Below are 12,067 nucleotides of genomic sequence, written 5' to 3' on the forward strand. Positions count from 1 at the left end.
CCCTCAAGACTGCAATACATGTGGTTATGTGTTTTTTCTAGCATTACATTTTCAGATGCAACTTCACTATTACACTAGCTTTATACAGGGCTTTTGGTTTGGTTTGGGGTGTAAGTCCTTCTCCCCAGTTAACCATATCAAGAAATTCTTTCCTTCAAGGCAGTAAGTTAGGATGACCTCCTCTTAGTATTCTTACCAAGGAGAACTAAAATTACTAGAAAGACTGGATGGGACAGCACAGCTGAGGAAGCAGTGAGTGCCATACAACATACAGGATGTTGCCCAGGAAGAGCTAGGGGAGGGTCAAAGTGCTGCTTACCTTGGAACTGTGACAGTGTGGATAAAAGACTTTCTAAATCAATTCTGAGCTTCCTCATCCATGTAGTCACTGTACATTAGCAGGCAGTACTGAAATCCTAGGCTTTACTGAAGTCCTTATAGTCTCTGCTTCAGCTGCTTTCATGATTCCTACCCTAATTCAGACAGAGCAATCTGCCGCTGAACCTTGGCAACCATAAACAAGACAGGCTCCATTCTGTTCCTGGGCAGATCTACAGAAAGTATGAAAATAATTTTTGAAGTATACTGATTTTAGAGACCTGTTAGGTTCCCGCTCATGTTCAGTCGTCTCTTTTCCCACACTGCTGTGGAAAATACAGAACACTTGGGGTCTCAAGAAAAAAAAAAAAGTGCCCCAAAAAACTGTCACCATTGCTGCATCTGCTTAGTCTTGAACATTTTATAACCACCAGATAATCATTCCCTGAGCAGGTCGCAGCATCACGTTAAACAGCAGAAAGAGAGGTTTTTATCCCCCACAGTAAATTGCAGTTTTCAAGTCTTCCTCCTCAATTAACCATATCAAGAAATTCTTTCCTTTGAGAAAAGGAAGTCCAGAAAATGTGGTAACAGTGTTTTTTTGCTTGGGTTTTGCTAGAGGTGTTAACAGCTTACTTGAAGGGAGGTTTGAAAAATGGAAGGCCCAAGTTCATGTACACATCTCCTCCTTTGGGATACCAGAAGAACTCTTTTTGACAAGGAAATACAAAACAAAATCCGCTTGTTGGCACGCACAAACAACAGTAAAGCTACATCAATAAAAGAGGCTAGCATCAGAAACAGCTTGATTTAAAAAAAAAAAACCAAGAAAATCCAGCAGCTCCCCAGGAAGCTATGCACTCTTGGGAGACTAAGCACCTTATTTTAAGTTTACTCTGAATTGAACATCTAATCAAAATAAGCAAGGCTACAGCATTTTCAAGTTGCCTTTAGCACACGAACTTTCATATAAGTCTAAAGCAGCATCAGGCTCCACAGCAAAACCTCAATGACAGCTTACTTGTACTTCAAACAATTTCAAAGTCTCATCAAAGTTCAGAGTGGTTCTTTCAGTACTGGAATAATTGCAATAAGCAATAGAATACAGATTACAGTGATTGCTTTGTTAATTGTATTTCAGGTAATAAAATATCCACTGCATCCTGCTCAAAACAGCATTTATTAAAGATAGTATCAAGATAAGTCAATGCATAATGAAGCTTTCCCTCCTACAAATATGTAAACAAGTTGACAGCAAGTTATTATTACAATATAAAAATTAAAGCTTACATTGCATTTTTGTAAAGCTACTAACTTTAATGTAGACAGTCTCTGGTCTGTAGCATTTAAAAATATGAGTTCTTGAAAAATGTTAAAGTATCGCCTTTGCACATACACATTTTTGTAGAAAAATACTTAAAAGACCAACTTCCCATTAATAAAAGCCACACCAAAAATAAAGCACATCTTTTGTCATGAACAGCATGCTAAATGCATCTAGCATTTACTCCACCAGTCTGTTTAACCAAATTATATTCTGTCCATTTTATAATTAGTTTGCAAAAAAGTATCTTGGATAATATTCAGTTATTTTCAGGTAACAAAGCAATTAACATCACATAGCTAATATTGGCAATTACCTTGTAATCAGAGTCTGACCAAAGCTTACTTGCAACTGAGGCCATTGATATAATCATCATCACAAGATCTGTATTTTACCATGTGCAGTAGGCTCTTGCTAAGAAATCTGAGCTAGTTCAGATGTGTTTTGGAAAGGCTCAAAACCTTCATATGTTTTAACAAGCACACACATTCTCTTTTAAAGCACCTTTGCCCTCTAAGTTCTTCTTTCACTATATTAACAGTCCTGTTAGTGGCAATCAGTTACTTCTCAGGAAACGCTCTGTTCATAAGATCACATAATTTGATATGAACTACATTTTACACTTGAAAACCAAAAGGAATGTTAAGTTAAATTTTGATTTTTTGTTTAACATTTTTCCAAGAAGTTTACTGGCAAGAGCTAGACTTTAGCAGCTAAGGCAAAAAAGTCTGAAAATTCCTTATACACAAAGTTTAAAAGATCGTGTAATACTTAAAAACCAAACTAAACTAAATTCAACAAGCAGAGAGAAATACAGGATCATTAGGATGAAAGTTAATCATGCCATTGCGCCCTGCCAAGCATCAGCTGAAAACGAACAACAAGGGAAAACATAAACAAAGCCAAACCTTAAGATAATATAGTGAACCAGTTTCAGGATGAATTCAGAGAACAAAATCAAGCCATCAAGAGAATTTTACAGTAGGGTATTAGACCAAAAAAAACCCACCAGGAAAACACCGGACGTTTTATCACTTAAGACAGTATCTGAGAGAACACATGTACATTTATATGCAAACAGCAATGATATGAGTAATACTGCCAGCTTTCCTAGTTCCATGCATAGTTCAGAAAAAAAAAGAGTTTATTTAACCTTTGTCACTATTTAATTAGCAAGTTAAGTTTGCCAGAAGTTATAGCCTCAAGTACATAACGACACACAGAGCAATGTTCTGACCGTGAGTGTGGTAGAGCCTAAAATACTCAAATGATCTCTAGTCCTGGAAATGTGAGAAGAACATGAGCCCCGAAACAGGACTGACACAAACCTGTAACAGGAACTGTAATCCTGAAAGAAGGGCTTACCCTGGTCATTCATGCAGGAGTCTGATTTGTAGAAAGATGACAGTTTCACTGCCATGCTTGCCAATAACACAAACAAGATGAGTTAAAGCAAAACGTGGCAACACGTGCCCAAGGAGGACACTCAACTGGATAGTAAGGGTTAAGGGATACCACACAAGGCCCAGGTCAGTCTAATTTTCAGAGTGGGGTGAGATGCAATACAAAAGCCTCCATTTCCTCTAAGGTCCCTTAACACACAGACAGCCGTTCCCTACATTCAGGGAAACAGATGAGAAGCACAAACATTCCTGGGACACCAGTGATAAACCACTTCATCTCATCACTGCCTTCCCCACAGACAACAGCTCTTTATAAAAGCTTGCAGTTTTGCACAAATTGCAGTTTTGGCTAGAGGATAGGATTTTTGCACTATATTCATTTTGCAGAGAGCAGCCTTCCTGTCTTCTGGTATGAAACTGCGTCTTCGACTCAAGTAATACAGGCTTTGGCCTTTAATCAGACACGGACCATTACAACTTCTTGATAAAGCATTTAGCTTCTTTGTAGATGCTAAAAGCACTGCACCATCATTACTGTTATATTCGACCAAGGCTTTGCACTAGGCTTACAGATGCCTACAACAGCAAGTTACACAATGCCAATACAGAGCAGCTGCATTTTTAGCCATGTTAACTCCAACCCTGGCCCAAAGTTCTCAGAAGACTACTTCAAAAGCCAGTATATATTAACACACCATTGTGTACCAACAGTGAACCTGCTATAGCTGTAATATAAACAAGAACAGTGGCAGACCCAAGCCGTAGGCATATGCTTAAAAACACTGCAGTAGACTTGCATATGACTGTCATACCTGGGGAAAGGCTTAAGCGCTGTAGTCCAAGATCCAAGGATAAGAAGAGTCACACATCATTTTCTCTTCAAGAACAGCTAACACCATCTCTCCCCATGCCAAGTAATAAAATGCTATCTATGAAAAGTGAGTGTTTTCTCCTGAATCCACAGTAGAAATGTAGTCAAACAGAAAACTATGTCAGCCTAATTTTCAGAACTGCAGAAAGTAGAACCAAAGGGGACCTCAAAAAGTCATTTTGACAAGTGTCTGCCTTGAGTGACATTCCAAAATTAATCTCTGTGCGAACAGTTATGCTGTGGGACTCTAGGTTATAGAATGGCTGTCTAAATTAGCTAGTCTTTTAGAAAGGGCTATTTGTATGTAAATATTTTAGTAATAACTTTAGTAATAAAAGTACTACACAGCCAATATTAGACTCCACATATATATGAAATATACACACATACATGTTCTAATATATACATATATTCATTCTTAAAGCAATGCTAAGTAAAACCAAACCAGGGCCTGAATATCTATCATATATGACTTCATGTCAGCATGACTTCTAATACACAACTGATGGGCTGATCAGATCCCTGAGGTCTATCATTGGAACTGCTGCTAGTTTTACTTACCACAGTTTTAACCAAAAACTGACCTAAATCATGTAACGTATCTCTAGGTAAAGGAGAAGGAAAGACACAAACAAAACAAAACAAAACCCACCCACACAGACAAAAAACCAGACAGCCTTGTAATATACAGAAAGGCACCTGATAATATTGTTAGTAGCAATTATCTACAGCATCCTAAGTGTACGTAAGCAATCAGGATAAATTAAAATAAGATCATGAAATACAAGATTTGCTGGCATTCAAAAGATAAGTCTGACCTACCTAAGAAGTCATTAAAATGACATGTGCAGCTGTAAATCAGTAAGTGTGCAAAACTATACAGTTCTGCATAAAGTGCTAAATGTACCCTCAGTTTGCACCTATTAGTGTTATGTAAGTTTGTTAAGCATGGCAATACAATGCAAAAATATGACAATCTTAAAGATGTACCATATCTACCTTGTCTTTCCTCTCCCTTCCCTACCATCATTGACCATCCTTTAAACTGAACATATTTAAATTACACAAAAGCCTTTTCAGGAACTGTAGTTCAGAAAAATATTTCAAGTATGCCTATCTTTCTATGTAAACTTTGGGACACTTTGGGTTCAATTTTTACAAGTTCCAAATATTTACAACTTCTGCTAATTCATTTGGAGTTGTAATTATTTTTCTGTGTTCAGTATCTCTGGAAAAAGACTGTTTCCTGTTACTCATTTAACCTGCATTTAAGAAGTGCTGAAATCCATATTACAACTTGTCCAGATTTAAGTCTAAGCAACAAGCAGTTACACAAAAGCAGAGTAACACTTCATCTGACCCTTTAGGTTCATAAAACCAAGTCCTACCATATCTATTCATATAGTCATCATATGAATCATACACAGATCTTTATCACTTGACACACTGAATTCAAGTTATTATAATACAGCAGTTTGTCTTGCAGGCACTGTGCAATACACTTAGAAGTATACAGCGGGTCTCTTCTTTACTCTGTATTTCAGTGATCCATACCGTATCTGAGGGAAAATAGAAATGAAAACAAAGAGTTGAAATCACTTCAGGCAGAAATATTATTTACCTTTCTGCTAATCCAATCTAGTAAGCATCTTTAAATGTGCTTTGGACACTCCACAGTTTCAGTAAAAGAATCTGCCTATGACTGAACAAGATAAAGTTTCAACAGAACTGAGCAAAATAGGTAAGTCTCTACTGTTTTCCTAGAATTACCCCAAAAGTTTTTTAAGATTCCATGGAGATTTATCTTGAAGTATTCTTAAATCGTGTTACACATATGAATATAAAGCACTTTGAATCTACATAGAACCTACTACATAGAATCTTCTCTTTGTGGCTTAAAGTCAAAGCAGGCTATATGCCTATGGGAACTAAAAAATTCTGAGTCTCCAATAATTCAATTGACCACCAGATGTTTAAAGTGTGCAAAACCAAGACACACAAATGCAGATGACAATATCACTATCTACAGCCCTTTCACGTAAGCAGTTCCTGGAGTCTGAGCTTGGTGGTGCCAAAATCAGCATTACAAGCACAGAGTCCATTTCATTTACTTACCCTTCTTCCTCACTTAGCTCTTCTTGTTCATGTTTTTCCTGTAAACACCCCAACGTACAAAAGCTCCAAGCTCTGATGTTGTTACTACATACTTCCTTCTTCATTTAGCATTCTACAACCCAGTTAAACCCTGATAAACCCTATAAGATTCAGGAAAAAATAAAAAGCCAACGTCCACTGCTAAAAGCAGACTCAATACTTAACCAAGATTATACTTGCCTCTTTACGGCCTTTAATACTTTTCACAGATTTCATGCTCTGAGTTCTTCGAAGGCCTCTCTGAGCAAACATTTCATCCTCTGAATGTGTTCCCTCCATCTCTTCATCTGTTTTATCTTCTCCAGGACTTTTTTCCAGCGGAGATTTGTAACCTTTAAAAAACAGTTTTATAACAGTGTTTTAGAAGAAGTAACTGTAACTTTTAGATTTCTAAGAAAGCCAGGAGTTTCATCTTTAGCACACATCCTTTATGCTTTTAAACAGTCAGTATGCCAGCTGTTTCGAAACAGTGAAACACCTTGTCTGCCAGGAGCTTGTTACTTACAATTCTGCCATTTGTAAGTAACAAGCCACTTTGTGCCATAGCTATGTGATACAGTGGTTCCCCAATTGTCAAAATTTAAACCATCAGCCTTCTACCATCTTCTGCTTTACACTGAACTGCAAAAACCTCAGTGGTCATCTTGACAAGCACTTAAGAGTTTTGGCCACAAGACCCATGGGAGGAGTGTTTGACAGAATAATCTTTAAAGGTCCCTTCCAATCCAAAGCGTTCTACGATTCATAGGATCTTTCTTCCACTTGCACGCCTCTGGTTATTTAATACCAAAGTCCTTTTCAGATGGATACAATGTCAAAGTACTTACTAGTACGGGTTGTTCACATCCTGCGAAAATAGGAGCAAGATTATTACCAAAGCTTCTCACTAGAGGGCGCAAACACGTCCTGAGAAGATCCTTGGGGTCCAAAAGCCTGGAAGCCCCATCATAGACGTATCATAAAGCCCCCAAAATGCAGTCTGTTTCTTTCCCCCTGGCCAAGCCCTCCTTTTATAAGGCCATACCAAAACCTACAAGATGTAACAGTTAGGGACACCTTTTAGACTCCAAACCCAACTTCACTTAGGCACATTTCATCTTCAGCCAGTTCCCCTTAGGCTTATTTAGATTCTTTTCCTTTGGTCACTTAATTCTTTCCCTGAAATTGGAAAGACAATCACACACTTCACAGCTACTTCACAGCTACTTCACAGAGACTTGAATCTTCTGCCATTGTAAAGACAACAAATCTCTGCCTTCAATATAGTTTCAATTCATCTTTTTCAATATGGAAGATTTAAATCACATCCTGACTCAGGATGTTTGCTGTGACACCAGTATTGCTTTACCTCTATTTCTAACACCTCTTCTGATGCATCAAAATCATATCTGCCTTCTTCATAGCAAGCATACTGGCAACTCTGTCATCTTATTATCAATGTCCTACAACCAAGTCTTTCCGACTAATTTGCAAAGGACCTCCCAGTTCAGACAAAACCACCCAACATTCTGCTAAGCACAACAAAATACAGCTATACAGTGCTCCTAACTCTGTCCGTGGTTTGTTCTTTTTTTTAAATCCTTAATGCTGAAAAGAATTCTAAGAAATCAGAAAAAGCATACACCAGATTCAGGTCCAGAAGTAGAAACAATCAAACTAGCTCTAAGCTCATATTTTGACATGTGAGATTGAACCTTACAAGCAGTGGTTATTTACACCATATAACCTACTAGCTTTTGATTTGGGGGGTTTTTTAAGCGGAGTTTTGAGCATTTCCAAGCTAGACAGACAGATAGATAACTAATGGTCTCTTACTGAGGAATAGCCCCTGCAAAACAGCTGCAATGACATCATCCCTAATGCACTAGATAAATACATGGCTGTATGCCATGGCTAGTGCCCCCTGCCTTTACGCAGACCTGCACAGGATACCTTCTGGGCTCGATTAACAATACAGCTTAGGGCCATTCAGGTGGCCATTTGTTCCTCAGAAACACCATGGGCTATCATTCAATTCCTGAAATTCCTTGTACTCTACAAGCATCACTCGTTCCCAAAACGGAGGAATGAGAAGAAATGATGGGCTTAGGTGAAAAGAAACAGAACTATTTCTTTTGTGGGAAATAACTACTTTACAGGGTAGCTTCAGCATTTAAGAAGGTACGATTGACTGCCTTCCACTGAAACCTTCCTTCAAAGATCACAGCCTCAAAAGCAAAGTGATGATAACAAATATAAAAATAAAGTAAGACTAATAATAAAGTATCTTTGCAAAAATATTACTCATCACACAATGCACCATCAGCTTTTGAGCACTGATGTGCATCAGTCCATTATGACATCTTAATGCCTTAATTATTCCCATCACCACAAGCCGTTTCACCTTTTGAACTACCATTAAGACCTACTGAATTAATTTCCATTAATTTTGTCTTCAAAATTTATTGAGCTTCTATAAATTTTCATGTTAACTTTTTGTACATTTGTCACAGAAACACCACTTAATCACGTATTTTTTTACTTCCAATTAAGCTTTGGCAAGGAATTCTCACCACTAATTGGCATAATTTAGGAGTAACGAGTATGGTACAACTACACATTTAGTGGCTGCAAGAAGAAAATAATTCAGGGAGAATTTCCTCAACTGTCACAATATATCTTGCTCAAGTCAACTCTGTTTAAGTGTACTGTAATTCTTAGAGGCCTTCTCCATTTCTACAAGTGCTTTCTCACTTCTGTCTTCAGTAAATTGTTCTTTTAGCAAGGAAAAGAAAAGATAGATACTTACCTGAAGATTCACTTGCAGAGGCTCTGGTTTTCCTTTTTGATTCTGATAATGTCTGATACGGTCTCTGTCCCACTGGCTCATCTCCTTGTATAGTAGTCAAATCATGCATACTGAAACTTCTCAGTTTCTCAGTTATGGCACCTTGACTCTGAAATACAGCAACAATATCTTAGAAAACAAAGCAGAGGTTTAACTTTGCTATTCATTTGAGTTAAGATGTTTAAGCCCATGCTTCCTTTTGCCCTACAAAATTCATTTAACATAAGCATGCAACAGATTTGTCTTTGCTTTACTGCTTTAACTCGGGTTTAACTGTATATTGTTGCTAGATTAAAAGGTTACAGAAACTAGCAGTTTCATTACAAATGTCTCATTTCACTCCTTCAATCTGAGCAACTAAAGGGTTTTTTTGGTGAGGGGAAGTGTTTCAATGGGGATGAGGGGGGGCAGAACACAGCATACATCAAAAACACTGGATTCACTTCAAACATGGTATTTTTCCAGCAGTGCTAGGTACTGTGACAGTGTGTTTAACACTTCCAGTTTTAAAAGTGTGGTTGAAGATAAGGATATCCACTATTTCATATTTTACACTCCACAAATCTGAATATGCATGTGTTAAAAATACACTCTGCAACATTAACTCGAGTAACTGAGAAACTGGCAGCACTACAACAGCTCTAGGTGTCAGAGACCTGAAACCACAAACCAAAGAGGTCCTGCCTGGACTACAGCCTCTCAGGTTCTCATACTAACATAGCTATACTGGCATAATCCCAGCCCAAAATCTAATGCTATAGGTAAGAATAGATGACCACATTTGGACATTAGTGTTGTATTCCTTCTCTGATTGGCTTTACACCTTTTCTACCTGGGACATACAGAAAGTTCCTCTTTGGAAAGAATGGTCATCAAGCAGCTTTTCATCTTGCATCAAATTATGTTGTTACTAAAGCACTGAAGATTAGTTTATTGTATAAGCAACTAAAAGTGCAAGCACATTACTCAATGTCATGTTAAAATAATATTTCATTCTTTCCTTTCTGGCATTCAAGTGAAAAAAAAAATGTAACTCTTTCAGAAGAAGTTTAACATGCCTATGCATTAATTCTCCTTGGAGCAAGGGTTCAAGATTTCATTTCATTCTTACAAATGAAACAACATTCTTTCATTCTTACAAATGAAGCTTTTAAGTGAAAACCCTCATTTGAGCAATACGTTAGCTTGCAGCAGCAGCAATCCACACACCTATCTCTGCAACAGTACAAGCATAAGGCAGTTCTTGCACCACTGGCCACAGCCATTTGCTCCCACTCATGTCAACCGTTTGCACATGGTAGACCAGCACACTAAATCATTCCATATTAAAAATAGCTATGTGAAGTGAATGAAGAGACAGTACTGATACTCCTTAAGCTTACATGGCTACCAAAGGGGGGGTAGGGGGAGGAAGGGAACTTCATATTACATTTCTAATGACTAGTAATTAGTACAGCTAAAACTAGGTGTGCTACATAGTCCATAAGAACTTTAATTCTTGCAAAACCATTCATACATTGCCACTAAGCCATAACAAAAGAAGGTTTTTGTATGAGAGAAGTGGAAGCTTTTCCTTTTCTAGTTCTTCCCTCATACATGTAGGACGACTGATGGGTCTCAAGAACATAACTACAGCTCACCTTTGAACTAAAATGCACTATGGACAACACACAGTCTGTGTGTAAATTATTGTAGAAATTCTGAAGTTAAATTTATTCCCTAAAAAGGCTTATTTAGGGCAGGTCTGCCTTGCCTTAAGCCAGGAATCCTGCCCTTCCACTAGTCCACCTCTTGCATTGAAAAGCATTTGCACAGTAAACCAAGTCAGGAACTGGATATGCCTGAGAACTTACAGTCAGCTGCTAGCATACTACAGCAGAGAACTGGAGAGACAGGACTGCTTCTTCTGAAAACAAGTAACAGCTTACAGTATCTGCTACAACACATAAGACAGTTGATCAGTCTATAGCCACTGTGTGAAGGTAAACAACTGGACTCAGGTTTCTATCACTGAACACTTATGAAAGCATAAGATGGATTCAGTTGGTTCTCAGCAGAATCCACAGAAATAATTAGGCACAACCCTGCTCACTAACTGTGGACATAATCCTGGATTCCTCCAGAAGCAGAAATATAAAAAGACACTCCTGCCTAAAGTGGCACAGTGCGTTCATTAATCATGTTATACACTACAAAAAGACATGTGGAAATTGTACCAGATAATGTAATTAAAATTATAATAACTAACATGCTAAGAAGTCACATTATGAGCCTGTATTTCCTATTCCTTTATAAATATAGTGGCTAGATCCAAGCTAGAAACATTCAGTCTTATTTTTCAGTGCAGCTTTTGGACACAGGATTTTATTCCTTAAAGGGGGGAGGGAGTCAACTATGTGCCACAAAATAACATTGTTTCCTTAACCACACTGCACTCTTGCTGAGGCTAGAACTCCTGTGGTGCACTGCCTCATTCATGGAGGACAAACGGATTCATACAATGGGCCCTTCATTCTAAAACTACTTAACCAGGATGGAAGGTTTTACTCAAGTTACACACAGCGAATGTTAAGAAGTTTGAAAGGATACATATACAAATAAGAGATGCAGCACACACACACACACACACCAAGAGTCACAGTAGGAATGGGGACTGCATAACCACTGCTGTACTGCACAGTCATGGTCACATGTTACACTAATCCTATGCAAGTACCCCCTACAGTCTCCCGCCTGAATGCAGCCTCCATCCCAACCCTACAAAGATCAAGTCTAGCCAAATCAAGATTGATTTCTACTTCACACCACTGCAGATCAGCTGGAGGCCACATTTTAAGATGTTTTGTGTGTTTTAGTTAAAAAAAAAAAAAAAAAAAAAAAACTGCAACAAAACCCAACACATCACTATGCTCATGCAGCACTTAAGATTTACAAAGATTCTTCGATGTTCCATGCTCAGAAGCAGCAGATAATTGCTTTCTGCTGAAACAAAGCATTCCAGATCTTCATCACCATCAGCTCAGAATGAATGGCTGAAAAGTATTTAATACCCTCTACTGCAAGAAATGTGAAAGTAACATTCACATTTAGAATATTAATGCATTAAGAAATATGGTATCTTGTTTCAAAGCTGAGAGAGTTACTAGTCAGAGCTTGGAAGGAAGACGTTT

The 12,067-nt window shown here is 37.9% G+C and overlaps 1 protein-coding gene across 1 annotated transcript in view; it reads right to left on the bottom strand.

Annotated features, from left to right (window-relative positions):
- Positions 1 to 1,479: 1,479 nt before the first annotated feature.
- The window catches only part of REEP3 (receptor accessory protein 3), a 43,382-nt gene continuing 32,794 nt past the window's right edge, over positions 1,480 to 12,067 (bottom strand). Inside the window, exons 6-8 of the mRNA XM_061374015.1 lie at positions 8,859 to 9,006; positions 6,251 to 6,402; positions 1,480 to 5,475 (exon numbers count right to left, since the gene is read on the bottom strand). Of these exons, the coding sequence (XP_061229999.1) occupies positions 5,419 to 5,475; positions 6,251 to 6,402; positions 8,859 to 9,006 (357 nt within the window). The 3' untranslated portion in view covers positions 1,480 to 5,418. The remainder of the gene's footprint in view (positions 5,476 to 6,250; positions 6,403 to 8,858; positions 9,007 to 12,067) is intronic.

This window comes from Neopsephotus bourkii, unplaced genomic scaffold, assembly GCF_033783945.1.
Source record: "Neopsephotus bourkii isolate Nb327-2 ecotype Australia unplaced genomic scaffold, CSIRO-AGI_Nbou_v1 NB_1634, whole genome shotgun sequence".
NCBI classification, from domain to species: domain Eukaryota; kingdom Metazoa; phylum Chordata; class Aves; order Psittaciformes; family Psittacidae; genus Neopsephotus; species Neopsephotus bourkii.